At 46.1% G+C, this 14,021-nt stretch overlaps 2 protein-coding genes across 4 annotated transcripts in view; both read right to left on the bottom strand.

The window, feature by feature from the left end:
- The window catches only part of LOC104383676 (tyrosine 3-monooxygenase), a 35,650-nt gene extending 33,174 nt beyond the window's left edge, over positions 1-2,476 (bottom strand). Inside the window, exons 1-2 of the mRNA XM_009991893.2 lie at positions 2,279-2,476; positions 1,186-1,360 (exon numbers count right to left, since the gene is read on the bottom strand). Coding sequence (XP_009990195.2) covers positions 1,186-1,360; positions 2,279-2,476 — 373 coding nt within the window. The remainder of the gene's footprint in view (positions 1-1,185; positions 1,361-2,278) is intronic.
- A 5,785-nt stretch (positions 2,477-8,261) lies between these two features.
- Positions 8,262-14,021, bottom strand: part of PAH (phenylalanine hydroxylase) — a 44,018-nt gene continuing 38,258 nt past the window's right edge. For all 3 annotated transcript variants that reach the window (XM_086610303.1, XM_086610301.1, XM_086610302.1), the window contains exons 13-14: positions 8,918-9,033; positions 8,262-8,305 (exon numbers count right to left, since the gene is read on the bottom strand). In XM_086610303.1, coding sequence (XP_086466429.1) covers positions 8,262-8,305; positions 8,918-9,033 — 160 coding nt within the window. The remainder of the gene's footprint in view (positions 8,306-8,917; positions 9,034-14,021) is intronic.

Raw genomic sequence — 14,021 nt, 5'->3', positions numbered from 1 at the left:
TTTGATATCTCCACAGCCCCTGATAACAGCTTGACGTGAGCTGCCTCTCACCACTAGCCTGAAGGTGAATTTCAGGCAACACCCAAAGGTATCCAGACAGGACTATATTGGCTAAAAGAGCCCTGGGGATTTCTGCCTGGCCTGGTCAAGAGTGGGAAACCTCAAGGAAATTCTGTATTCAGAGAAGTCAACCTACGAGCTGGACCTTCAGCCTTCTCACCTGTCAGGGGTACTTCTGGCATCCTGAGGATTGTATTAAAGGTCTCTAAAAGCTGGTTGTACTCACTCATCCCCAACCTGCCTGTAAACAAGAAAAATACCCGTCTGTCTCTGGCAAACTCATTTCCCATTCTGATGACTGATAGGAATGGTGACTCAAATGTAGCACAGGCAGTGGAGTAGCCACTTGCAGCACTTTGCCAGGCAAAATACTGTTCCTAAAGTGCAACCTTTGAAGCTGCACAACCTCCAGACAAGCTTTTCATGTGTCTGGGAAAACGCCTGATGCTCTGTTACTCCAGATTTGGCAGCAGGTCTGTTCTCTACAAGAAGTTCATCCCCTGGTTCTTCCAGCCTGCTGATAACATGCAAACTTTCTGCTGATCTTCTCTCCCTCTTGCACTCTGGAAACTTCTTACAGCTTGTTGCCTTTAGTACCCTTTAGTGAAGGAGCCAATCTACATCCAGACAGTCCTACTGATCCCAAAGAGCAGTAGCCAGGACACCATAAACAGACAGCTACTGCTCCTTTTAACAAAACCAGCGCAATACACTACAAGATAATGAAACATTCAGACCCTCTGCTATATCACTGCATTCTCATCAAGTATCTGTGTTCACTCTGCAGAGCTTCAGAGAAGTCAGTTTTCTGCACAGCTCTCAGCCCACAGTCTTCCTGTCGTTGAGGAGTTTCCAGTTTCTCCTCAGCTTCTTGTTTTGCTGCTCTGTCCTTCTCATCTCCCTTTTTGCTGGAAGGCTTTTCTCACTTTAATTCTACTGGCTATGACAAAATGCATCGCTCTCCACACCAATGGGAATGGCCTTAATTCAGGGAAAACATCCACGCAGTGAAGGAAAATGAATGCACCTGCTTTCCATACTAATTAAATTACTATTATGAAGCTAAAGCTAAAAAAGTTACTGCAAAAAGAGACAGAACAGCACTAACAGATGCATGTTTCTTACCTTTGTCTTCTCTGCTAGTTTTCACATCCTCTGCTACTCTCCGTAAGGAGGTGATAAGGATACTAATATCAGCACTGTGAACTTCACATTCAACATAAATGTCAAGATCATCAGCAGAGTTCCTGGGCTTTTTGGCTCCTCTGGTTTCGAAGTGATGCATCTGAATTCCAAACATCTGCAAGAGCCAGATGTTCATATGATGACGCTTCTCCAACGACTGACAATCCAGGTAAGTCTAGATACACTTCTACAATGTCTTTAAAAGGTGACTAAAAGAGGTCTTAACAAGAAGTGCATGTTAAGCAATGAAGCCTAATAATGCCCAGTTTAGAGGGAGCTAAAATGAAGGCAGAGCTAAAGATTCAACTCTGTAGAATTTGGCAGAGATAGGTGGAGATGAAAGATGAGATACTGATGACTGTAGCATTTCATCTGTTCAGAAATAACAAATGAGTGGCTGGGTAACTCTTAAGACCCTGGCAGAATGAAAGCAGATCGATTGATGTATAATAACACCATAATCAGTAAATAATTGCCAACGATTAAAAATAAGTAACAAATACAATACTTTTCTTTTGAGTTATTCATTTTCACAGATGAGAGGGAGCACCTGGTAGGGATACTTCAAGTGCCCAGAATATACAATGCTTGTATGGTTTACAGCTTTTGTATTCCCTATATCTCCTGCCAAACATGCAGAGAAAATTCATTGGCTCCTAACATCCCCACAGGCTGAGTGCTTGAAATGCTGGCCTGTTGTTTAGTCGTGGCTGGCCACCACAACTGCTAGAAAGAAATAATAGTTTGGTATCTGCTCTAACAGCCCTTAGATAAAATGATGATTCTTCTAAATGACTGTGCCCAGCTGCTCTCTCCCTCCAGAGCACTCTCCTGCTTCACCTGGAGAGGCCAGCCAACCTCTCTGAGCAGCTGTAGAAAAACAGGGACGATGAGAAAGAGGGAAGGCAGGTGGAGGCATAAGTCAGGCAGGGAGTAGGAGAAAGGTGAGAGAGGGGGAGATGCAGGTTGTGAGAGAAGGCAATAGGGACAGAAGAGAGAGCTCAGTGGAGGAAGGGAATGGTTAGGTCTGTACCTCAAAGACTCTGGCTGCCCTAGAGAGCTCCATCTTCCTCACGTTGCAGAGAGTGAGACTCAAGATGAGAGTGGCTCTGCCATCCTCCCTGTTGGAGTCCAGGCTGCCTCGTCTGTTCAAAGACTCTATACCATGCATCTCCTTCTCCTTGCTGGCCTCTTCCTTTTGGCTTGAGATCCCCACCAAGTCAGTCTTCATTGGGAGACAGGGGAGTGGATTGCAATTGCCAGATGTTGAGTGGAAACTGCCTGAGGATGTGAGTGCTTCTCCCAGAGCAATGACCAGGGGATGTGGTGGGACTGGAGATGCAGCTTGTCTATGTGGGTGGTTAGATCAGAGCTGCCAGCCAGCAGCGAGGCAAGGTGGTTGCCAGTGTGTTAGATGTGGGGACATTTATGTTGGCCACGCCAGACACATCAAGGGAAACTGTCTGCGTAGGATATGCGCAACAGCTCAAGATAACCCTCCTCCTATAGGTAACTTCAAAGCGGGGACATCCTGCTCTGTTTGAAGGTGTCTGCAAGCCATTCACCCCTGGAAATGGGCTCCTTTGTGGAGAGGCAATTAGTGAGCTCCTTTTACATCTGCCAGTCTGGACTGTCCTGCATAATGTCTGCGATTGTCCTTTCTTCCCACTCTTACCTTATTGGGGACCTCTGCATTGACCATGCCCCCAGGAAACCAAAGGGGTGTCTCACCCAACTCCTAGCCCAATCCAAGTGATGTCTCCTCTGCACAGACACAATTGTTGGAGCGCCAGAGATACCTGAGCCAGAGTCAAAACTCATTGTCTACTTCTGAGCTTTTGCTGCCCACAGGATCTGACCTGTCCTACCCTAGCCTCACACAAGTTGAGTGCTGCTTCCAGCCTAAGTTCCTCTTTTGGAGTCTGTTTTTGTCACGATTTCATCTCCAGTGAAATAGACTCTCAAAAAGCTCAGGATCACATCTTTCTAACAACTGGCAGGGAAAGCTCAGGGAGGATTCATCTCTGCTCCTGCTGGGGCATGGCGTCCCTTGATGTCCATAAACATGTTTCTAGGTATGAGCACTCGTATCTTCATACCCGAAGATACAGTGTGCTGGAACATCTGTGAAAGATGTCTGCAGGACCACATGGAAGGCCGTCTCTCTGTCCTCCCTTTGCAGATGGAGCCATCTCTGATGTGCCCCTTAGCTGATCCTGGCTGGTTCACACACCCCAGCACTGTATTTCTCTTGCCTCTTCCCTCGCCAGGGAAGTTCAAGACGGTGCGACAAAATTTTGTTCTCCAGAGCACCATGTTTCCCTTTGGCCCAACGCAGAGCACTGGGAAAGTCTCACTTTCCCCACCTATGGCCTGGCTAAGACAGAAAAACCCACGGGACATTTTGGAGCACCGTGCCCAGAAGGCATGTCTCAGTGTCCTGAGGAACACTGGCCCATCCAGACCTCAGGCACTGTGGGTTTTGCAGGGCTCGGTGCGGGCCAGCCCGGGAAGAAGCGCCCTCCCGGGCCGGGCCCGGGCGCCGCGGGGCTGGCGCCGCCCGCGGGCGGGGCGGGGCGGGGCGGGGCGGGCCGCTGTCCGCGGTGCTGAACGCGGCCCGGCCCCGGGCTGCGGCACTCGCCCCTCCGCCGGCTGCCCCGAGCCCCCCGGCCCGGCTCGTGTCCCCGGGGGCTGCGGCAGGGCAAGGGGGCGCTTCGGGGGCGGCTGAATTGCAGCTGCAAACTGAACTGAAGGGGAAAAACTCTCTTCCCTCTCCCACATTCCCCGGCAGTGGTGGCAAGGCTGGGCAAAGGAGAACAAGCTGAGCTGAATACGACTATCTGAGTGCAGACTGGACCCTTTCCCATGAAGGGTGAGTGCATGCATCCCCGCACCCAAACAACAGGCATGGCACAAACGACAAAGGGTACGAAGTCTCCTACTCCAGCTACATGTGGACACGTAGGTGAAAGCCTTAGGGCTTGAGGTGCATGTTTAAGGCACTGGTTACAAATACTGGCAGAGCAGGGCCATCAGGCTCCTATGGCTGTCTTTATGTTCTAGTGTCAGAGTCCCATCTCTACATGTTTGTACAGCACTAAGTATGATGATCCTGTATGCGAATTGAGGTTTCCTTATGGAGCCAGACCAGACTCATCAACCAGTGTGACAGTTGAAGCGCTATATGCAGAGCTTACACCACGACTTCGGCTTTGCAGACCATTGCAGAACCAGCACAGAGCTGCCTGGCTCTCCAGGTGGTGAAATGTCCTTCCCCAGCCAGTGGAAACTACAATACCACCTTGAATCCATTCTTGGGGCAGGCCCAGGAAGGGCTCACCCACAGTGTAAGTCAGCTCTGCTGAGACACCCCAGAGTCCTGCTTTCAGCTCTTTTGGAGACCTCTAAGAGTGCAGGAGGAGAGGTCTCAGGCCAGGTGCTGCTCTTTAAAGGGCTATGTGAGGACTGGGGCGCAGTGTGTAATCCTTTCCCATGGGGACAGGCAGCTTCTCCCTGTAGAAGGTGGGGATGTCCCACTCTAAGAATAGGCTCACCCCTTCTCATGCAGCCCCTGGGGTGGGTGCTTTAAAAGGCCATGGCTGATGACCACAAACAACTTGCCCATTTTTGATCCGTTCCCATCGCAAATATCTCCACCCTCTATAAGCACAGTGCTGTTCATTTGAGATGGATACAGTATTAATATTTATGTTTATTTAGGTTATTTAAATGGTTACATTTGAATATTAAAAAAGTCTTTTCTGCTAATTGCCAGCATGGTTTGAAGCAGTGAAGAGATAGGCTTTAAAAGCATGCACTCCTCTGGAGTGCCCTTGTGCTTAACCCCTCTTCCAACAATTTCTGCATCCTTTGAGCAATAAAGCATCCCTACTCCAAGGCTGCTGTCATATCTAGGCATCTGGAGACTACCTCCCTGTGTAACCTGTAGGCCTCCCTGTGTAACCAAAGGGCGTCTTCGGTCACCTGAAACAGAGCTGGAGATGGGGACGTCAAAAAAGTGTGATCACAGTGGGATAGACGAGAGGAAGGTTTCTTTAAAAAGTTGCTTGAGTTAGGTGGTTAGGTTAGTCAGAGTAGCATACAAAGATGTAGATTATGTAAAGGTAGAGCAATCAAGGCTTTGCTGTACATTTCTAGGTAATTACACACACCAAGAGATTTCTTTCAATATCAGTTTCACTTTAAAGCTCCATTATCTTGTCTGGATGAGTGATAACCAGTGCAAGATATCTTTTTTGGTGATGGAACCCGCCTCAAATGGGCGTTTCTCCCTACCTGGGTATTTAATTCTGATCCATCTGTGTGGTTATCTTACAAAGAAGAGTTACACTGGCCAGATAACGCAAAAAGCATTTTGCTAAACAACTTTAATTTTCTTTAGCATGGAAATAAAAAGTCACTCATTAAGAAGTACTATTTAAAATGCAACTTATTTTTACTATTTAAAGCACATATGCATAAGCTAATTTATTCTGCAATAAAATCTACTTTCAGTATATTTCGCCTGCTTTTAAAATACTGAGCATTGAACTTTTTCTTATCTCTTAGTCTTGCTGAGCAGCTGTGTTATGCTGCTTTGGCTGGAGTTATTGCTCATTTTAACCTGCATTAAGGGACACAGAATCAGACATATGGCATCAATACTCTTTAACCATTCCACTTGCACATAAAAGACAACCATGAATCCTGGATTCTCAGTATCAGATTTACTGCTGTCACTCATAACAACAGCCAGAAGCAGAGGAGCTTGGAAAGCTATCTGAGGATTAGTTTGAAAGACTTTACACTTGGGAAGAAATTGTCTCTTTGTGGTACACAGTTACCTTATGGGTCCTATTATATTAAGAGAGAAAAATATGGGCTTTCACACTGAAAACACATGACAAGCAGGGTTGAAAGATCTACACGGATATTGTCATAAGAAAAAAAAAAAGAAGGAAAAAGATACAGAGATAAAAAAGCTTACTTCAAAGCACCAAAACGATACCATTTTGCATAAGTATATATATCTATCGAAAAGGATTCCAGCTGGTATTCTTAGATCAATGTTATTACCTGCCATAAATATAATGGAAACAGCTGTACTTGCTATCTTCCTGCTATCTTCTTGCTTACATTAAAACTCCATTGGTTTTCAAACTATAAATACAAGAGTAGTACAGTAGTAGGTATGAGATTTGTGGACTTGCAAATCCCTCTCCTTCTTTGAGTCTTCTAGTAGAAATGTGGCTCCTGAATCATGTCAGTATCATGATACAGAATTGTTTCAAGCTGGAAATACTGTTCTGCTTTACTTCACTTCCTTCAGTTCCAACTTACAAACACTAATCTCCTCCTTCCTTCAACTAGGGAGCTACAGGGAGGCATTATACAATGTAGACAGGTCCAAGAGGGCATTTAGCTGCTTTAAGTGAAAGTTATTGGATAAAATAGAGAAACAGATTTCTGAACATCCCTCTCTTTGTGGCTCAACCGTTGGGTTAAGATGGAATTTCTTCTGTTTGCTTCTTCAGTCGAGCTATACTCTGAGAAGAATAAAACTGCTTTAACCAAAAAAGGGAGATTAAAGCTCAAGTGAGAGAAGGAAGGAGACTCCAAAACAGACCACAACCTAGGAGCTATCTCAAAAGAGACCATGTTTGAGTTTGAATGCACTCGCACTGAGACACAGCTAACCCAGGTCTTCCATAGCTTTGGTGGGGACTCTAGTCACAGATACAGTGAGTTAGGAGTTGGAAGGCTCTGATGTCTCCAGCTGCATTGTAAGAACCACTTCTCCTTCATTTCCAAGGTGTTGGCATCCACCTTCTGGACTATGAGTCCAGAAAGTTAGGAGACACCTTGTAGCAGTTCTGAGTAAAGCACTCTCAGAGAAGGACAAACACAACACAAGGTAGTCTTCACATGTCAGCCTTCCACAGTGATTAGCTGAGTATGTCTATTAAGAGAGATCTCCCCTTTCTGTAAGCTGGCTGGTCCTGAGTCAGCTATGAATCTATGCTGTTACACAACATTACAGCCAGAACAGCTCTGAGACTGAACTAATAGGGCATTGATGTCCTGTTAAAACATCTGTGTGGTTTCTTGCTTGCACAAAGTATTGACAAACTGACCTCATATCCAACTGCAAACAGGCACACAGACTTGCCTTTAGGTAACTCCCCTCTGAAGGGACTTTTTTGTGGGTTGTGTACTGAGGCACAGACTCCATGCCCTGGATAGGCAGCCTCAGTGCCTTGCTTCAGGACTCTGCTCTGCGAGCCAATGCCACATCATAGCATGCAGCTTTCCTGACCTGCACAAACCTTTTGGGGATTGGTGCTTATGCAAATACAGTATATATATTCACGGTGATAAATTTTTGTTAATGACATTACAGCATACTTGCTGTCTTTTCTGCTAGCATCTGTGCTTTGGATCAATGGAAACACCAGGTTCTTGAGAAAAAAAGAAAAAAAAGTGTTATTTCAGGATAGAGGTGCTTGTGTGTAAAAGCAAATGTATAGAGGGCCAAGCAGTATATGTATATCCCCTGAAAGCTGTAGAGCTTGGGACTCCATGGGAACCTTGCACAAATGTGAGGGACTGAGGGTGAGAATGACTGTGGGAGAAAGCAAAGTGGATTATCCTGTTAATCATTGCTATCCTGTCCCTGGGCCCAGGGTGGTAATACAGCCTCACGGCTGCAGCAGACTATAGCTCTGCATGGTGGAGATCTTCTTCTGCTAACCTCCAGCACAAGAGATACAGAGACTTTCCCCAGATTCACACAACTCAGGTCATTTTTATGCATCAGTGAGAAAAAATGGATTAGTGTCTGAAAGCCAAAAGAGTTTAAGGGTCACTTGCAGGTGCCTCTTTCTCTGCTAATCTATAATAATAAAGATATATAGCATAAGCATTCATGCAGTACACAGGAAGATAATAGACCAAGGCTAGATGAATACTGGCGGTTTCTTGTCAGTAGCCAGTGATTAGCAAGTTACAGCAAATCTTCATTTTATCTTCTGGAGGGCATTGCAAAGGATCCCCATCTCACCTGCAAAGGAAATAATCAGAGCTGTTAATCCAACAGCTAACCCATTTCTAACACTCTTGTATATATCTAACCTTCATATCCATTCCCTGAAAGAATAAGGTGAACAAAGAAGTGCTAAATTGGAAATGTTTATTAGAGTCTTACTGGAGTTAGATCTGCAGAGTCAGCCCTTTGCCTTCACCAGCCATACAAGGATGGCTCACAGGACCAGAGGTGCTGGTTCTCAGCAGGCTAGCCAATTTCAGGGGGAAAATGCATCAGGAAAAAGGTTAGAATGGCAAATGGAAGTGTGATTAAAGCCAAGCTGCTCCTTTTCTTCCTTATTGAGAACAGCTAGAGCCACACATCACAATCCATCATAAGGCCCTCCCGCCTTTCCTAGCACCTCCACTAAACTGTATTTCAGATGTAAAAAGCTGCAGTAAAGTGGAAATGCTATTTTGAAGCTTGACTACAATTAGGAAGCAATTTTTGCATCAGAAAGGATATGTATGCTGCTTTATCTTGCACAGGCTCAGAGCATTAAATGCAACCAGAAGAAATTTGCTTTGTGGTTGCTATTTCTGATTCAAGTTTTGAGGAATTCAGGGTAACGAATCTGTAATTTCTTACTATTGATAGTGTCGGCTAAGTTCTTCAGCTGCTTTGCATTGTCCAAGACTTCAATCCTTTGGGTGTAGGGATTATACCGAACAGAGAAAGGACGAGGGATCGTTTGAGCAAATTTCCTGAGGCAAAATACAAATAACATACAAAGTTAAAAAGCTCCTTTTTTCAATAACTCACTCTTTTCTTTGTATGTGCATTTGTTGATGAAGGGAATAAGAAAATCTGCAAGAGGAAATAACTGAAATTCCTGCTGAGTGATCTGAGACCTACAGCATTCTGTAACACGCTTGAATCTGGATTTGTTCTTACCCTCTTTGCTTTTTTCCAAGCAGGACTAATTATTCTATTGGCATGGCAGTTGGTATCTACCAACTATGTAGCTATCGAGATTTGCCGGACTTGAAAACTTTATTGTCCTTTCCTTAACGCAAAGTATAGGAATCCTGATCCAAGTCTGCCATTTCTGGGAAAGTAAAGTCATAGATTCATAGATTCATAGATTCATAGATTCATAGATTTCTAGGTTGGAAAAGACCTTAGAGATCATCGAGTCCAACCATCCCTAATCCCCATTAAACCATATCCTCAAGTAGCTCATCCACCCTATTCTTAAACACATCCAGGGATGGGGACTCAACCACTTCCCTGGGCAGCCTATTCCAGTGGCTGACAACCCTTTCAGAGAAGAAATACTTCCTAACATCCAACCTGAATCTCCCCTGACTAAGCTTATGCCCATTTCCTCTTGTTCTATCTCCCATCACTAATGTAAAGAGCCCTTCCCCTAACTCCCCACCATCTTTTCTCAAGTATTTATAGGCCGTAATCAGGTCTCCCCTCAGCCTCCTCTTCTCCAGGCTAAACAGCCCCAACTCCCTCAGCCGCTCCTCATAAGTTTTATTTTCCAGCCCCTTGACCAGTTTAGTCGCCCTTCTTTGGACTCGCTCCAGGAGCTCAATATCTCTCTTAAAGCGAGGGGCCCAAAACTGGACACAATATTCCAGGTGCGGCCTCACCAGTGCCGAGTACAGGGGCAGGATCACTTCCCTGCTCCTGCTGGTCACACTATTCTTGATACATGCCAGTATCCCATTGGCCTTTTTGGCCACCTGGGCACACTGCTGGCTCATATCAAGCCGGTAGTCAACCAACACCCCCAGGTCCTTTTCCGCCAGGCAGCTCTCCAGCCACTCCTCCCCGAGCCTATAGCGATGCTTGGGGTTTTTATACCCCAAGTGAAGGACTCTGCACTTGGCCTTATTAAAGCTCATGCCATTGGCCTCAGCCCAACGATCCAGTCTGTTCAAATCCCTCTGAAGGGCCTCCCTACCCTCGAGCAGATCGACACAGCCTCCCAGCTTGGTGTCGTCCGCAAATTTACTGAGGGTACATTCAATCCCCTCATCCAGGTCATTGATAAAGATGTTAAACAGAACGGGACCCAGCACTGAGCCCTGGGGAACCCCACTGGTGACCGGCCTCCAGCCGGATTTAGCCCCATTTACCACCAAGTCAAGTACCCATGCCATCCTGGCATATGAAGGAGCAAGCAAAGTGCTAACTTCTGGCACGGTTGGTAGTAGCTTCCAAGTCACTGCAAAGATAGGAGATAGTCAATGGAGTGAAGCAGCACTCTTGCCATCTCTTATTTGCAGCCTTCCCTACTGCAAAATAGTTAATGCTGTGGCAGAAGCATTAAGATGTTGGTATCTTGGGAAAACATTAATTTGCATAACCACAGAACTGTGGAATGGAGGACTCTGAATGGGATGAGCTGGTCAAAGCTATTGTTCCAGGCTCCTTGTAGACCTCAGCAGGATACGGGCTTACATATCTGCTTCAGATTACTGAAGTTACTGCCGAAAGAGGAAGGAAAGCACGCAGCAGTTGATTATGGAGCCCCACTATACAGACTGTGACTCAGCATGGTAAATCCCAGATGCCCAGAACAGTGGAATACGCTGGATGCCACCTCCACATTGCTTCTTCAGTTTAGTCCTAATTATTATCAGCTAAGGCCATTGTCTCAAACAGAGTTCAGTGTGAGCAGGCCACGAGGTGTAATAGTGGTAAAAAATTATGTTGGCTTGGATGAAAATGTTTAGTGGCATCAGTCTAGTTTTTCTAAGGGGAGGGATCCACATTAGAAGACAGTTTTCCTAAATCTCAGCTGAAAGTAAGATCTTAATTAGAAGATGAATGCCTTAAGCTGAAATATTTTAGCTCAGCCTCAGCATAATTTTTCAGAGAGGTTTTCTGTTACACACAAACACACATGCCCAGGTGTAAGCCACAAACACAGGCATTGGACCAACCTCTAGACCTCTATTTCAATTTAATGACTTTTCCAGTTTGATTGTTGAAACAAATGAAAGAAGCTCCAAGATCATTTTTATAGAGATCATTTTTATAGATGGCAGAATCTTCCACTTTCTCAAGGAACTTGCGATTCAGAGAAGTATACGCAGAAGACAGAAACTGTGTGTAGGATATTAATACCACAAACTAGAAAAGAATGCTATCTTTCTCAGGTGCTACTCCAGAGAAAAGGGCAGAAGGAAAGGCTGCAGCCTTATGATGACTGAGGAAGCAGCAGGGGAGGTACACCTTGGAGCTGGGGAGCCTGGGTGTCATGGTGTGATGTGGAGGGGGGGGTGGTTCTAGTGGCAGGAGAGGGGTTTTGCTCCCTGCGACCTCCCTGGTTTTGGAACCGGGTTAGGCTTAGTTCTGGCCACCAGATCCGACTGCCATCCCCCTCGGGATTGAGCCAATAGGGCGCCTCTGCGAATTGCCCTATTTAAGTCAGGACAAGGGAACCGGAAAAGGTGCTTCGCCCAGGATCGAGGAGAGAAGGGAGGAGGGCACTGCCCGCGCTCCCTGGCTCCCGGCCGGGCAGCTGCCTGCGTCGGGCCGGCGCCGCCCATGGAAAATGGTGGCGGCGGAGCCAGCTGGGGAACTCGGGGGCAACCCACTCCCAGGGTGCCCACTGGGCTGAGTTCACCTGGAGAGGACTGAGATCTGAGAGAAACAGCCGCATCGACAGCAGGTCAGTGAGGATGGAGCGGGAGGAGGTGTGCCGGAGCCGAGTTTCCCCTGCGGCTGATGGTGAGATAGCAGGCGGCCCCCCTGCAACCAGGACGGCCTCGGTGGAGCAGAGACCCACTCGCAGCCCGTGGGGAGAAGATGCCTGAGCCTGAGGATGGTCGTGTTGGGGTGCACGACAAGGCAGAGAGGCATCTGGAGTCTGCGTGACGACCCACGCCGGAGCGAGTGGCTACAGCTCCCTAAGTACCCGAGACTGTGGTAAAACCCACACCGGAGCAATCTGTGGGGAGGATTGTTTCCAGTGGGCTGGACTCACGCTGGAGAAGTTTGTGGATTTTTTTCCTCGTGGGTAGGGGATCCATTGGAGCAGGGGAAAAGGGTGTAAGGACTCCTTCTCCTTTAAGAAAGAGGCAGCAGTAACAGCACGGAATGAACTGACCTGCACTCCCCCAGTCCCTGCCCCCTGCGCTGCTGGGGGGAGGAGGTAGAGCCGGGAGGAAAAGGAAAGGGGGGGGGGGGAAGGTGTCGGTTTTAAGATCTGGTTTTGTTTCTTTCTGTCCTCTCAAGTAATCGGTTTTTGTTTCCCTTTGTCCTTCTAAGTAATCATTAATAAACTGTTTTGTTTTGAGAAAAGCTCTGCCTGTTTTGCCCAGGACCATGGTTGGTGGGTGCTCCCTCTGTTCTTGTCTCAACCCTCAGTCCCTTTGTTTTTTTTTCTCTCCTCTCTACTTTACTGGAGAAGGAGAGACTGTGTGAGTTTTAGTTGCTGGATCAGCCTAAAACCACGACACTGGGGCAGAAAAACATCTCAGTTCTTGGTATGTGTTTATCTGTGAATGGGGGAGGGGGGGAAAGAGAGAGAGAAGAGGGACTGCAGGTCTGGGACAAGTCCCTGTGTGGCATGTCCAAGTGAAAAATTTGTTGAGTGTGAACCAAGGCTAATCCCCAGTATATTGGCTGATATCCAGAAATACAGTGGTGTGGGGTTTTTTTAAACAGAAATAGAAATATTGCTATGAGATGGAACCCAAGCTGAACCCCAAACGCAGTCCGAGTCATTCTTGTTTCAAGAACCTGAACTGAACCTGGACTATTATTTCAAAATCTTGTTGAACTGGAACTGATCTGTGTATCAGTTGCAGATGACTGAAAGATTTACTATGTAGCCTTGTAGTCTTGTACACAGGCTGCTAGTAACAAGCTGGAGGCTCTGTGCTAAGCTAACCACACAGGCCTCCGGACTGGGTTTATTAGGCTTGCCTGCAGTTTTGTTTAGCTGTAACAGCAATTGTTTAATGACCGTGTAGCTATTACCTAATTTATTTCAGTTTTGCTTAATTCCGAATAACCATGTGCTATAATCTCTATTGTTAATTTTTATATAGGCAGGAATAGCAAGTAGTTACGTTGTACACAGCGAACTAAGTCTGACCCTAAAGTAAGGACGCTTGAAGGCGCGAGAATAAGATGATGCTGGTGGTCCCTGGGCTATCAACAACTCCCCACTGGTCAGTTACTTATAGTAAAGCAAACTTAGGAGCTCAGAGGAAAAAAACAGTTTTAGAGGAAACAAAAGGGACAAAGAAAAAAATATTTAACATAAATTGTAAAGTCAAGTAACACAGATTTGCAGAATGTAGAAAGAGCAAGATGTAAAGCATGTTAAAAAAAACATAAAAATGGCCCTGAGGAAGCCTTGGGCTGAGGAAGAAGAAAGGAAGCATGAACATCATCCACCTCCTCACAAAAGAGGGGAAGAAACTACATTCACTAATGTCACAGCCCTGCTCTGAAGACCTCAAGATGCTGTTTACTTGACAACTTCATGCCCCGCTGCCAGATTGTTCACTTAACCTACAAAAGAAAGTGTAAGGGTGAGCATAACTTCTGAGAAAAAGAAGTAGATATTAGGAGACTTTTTGTACAAGAATTTATAACCATAATATTTTAAAGAGACTTGTTTTGCATTAATTAGCTAGCTTTGACTCTAAGCGTTGGCAAATGTGATGCTCATCTACAAGAAGGGCCAGAAGGAGGATCCAGATAGCTACAGGCCTGTCAG

The sequence above is a fragment of the Tauraco erythrolophus genome, chromosome 4, assembly GCF_009769465.1.
Source record: "Tauraco erythrolophus isolate bTauEry1 chromosome 4, bTauEry1.pri, whole genome shotgun sequence".
Lineage (NCBI taxonomy): Eukaryota > Metazoa > Chordata > Aves > Musophagiformes > Musophagidae > Tauraco > Tauraco erythrolophus.
Note: the sequence above shows the minus strand (reverse complement) of the source record. Positions and strands in the feature narration are given on the sequence as shown.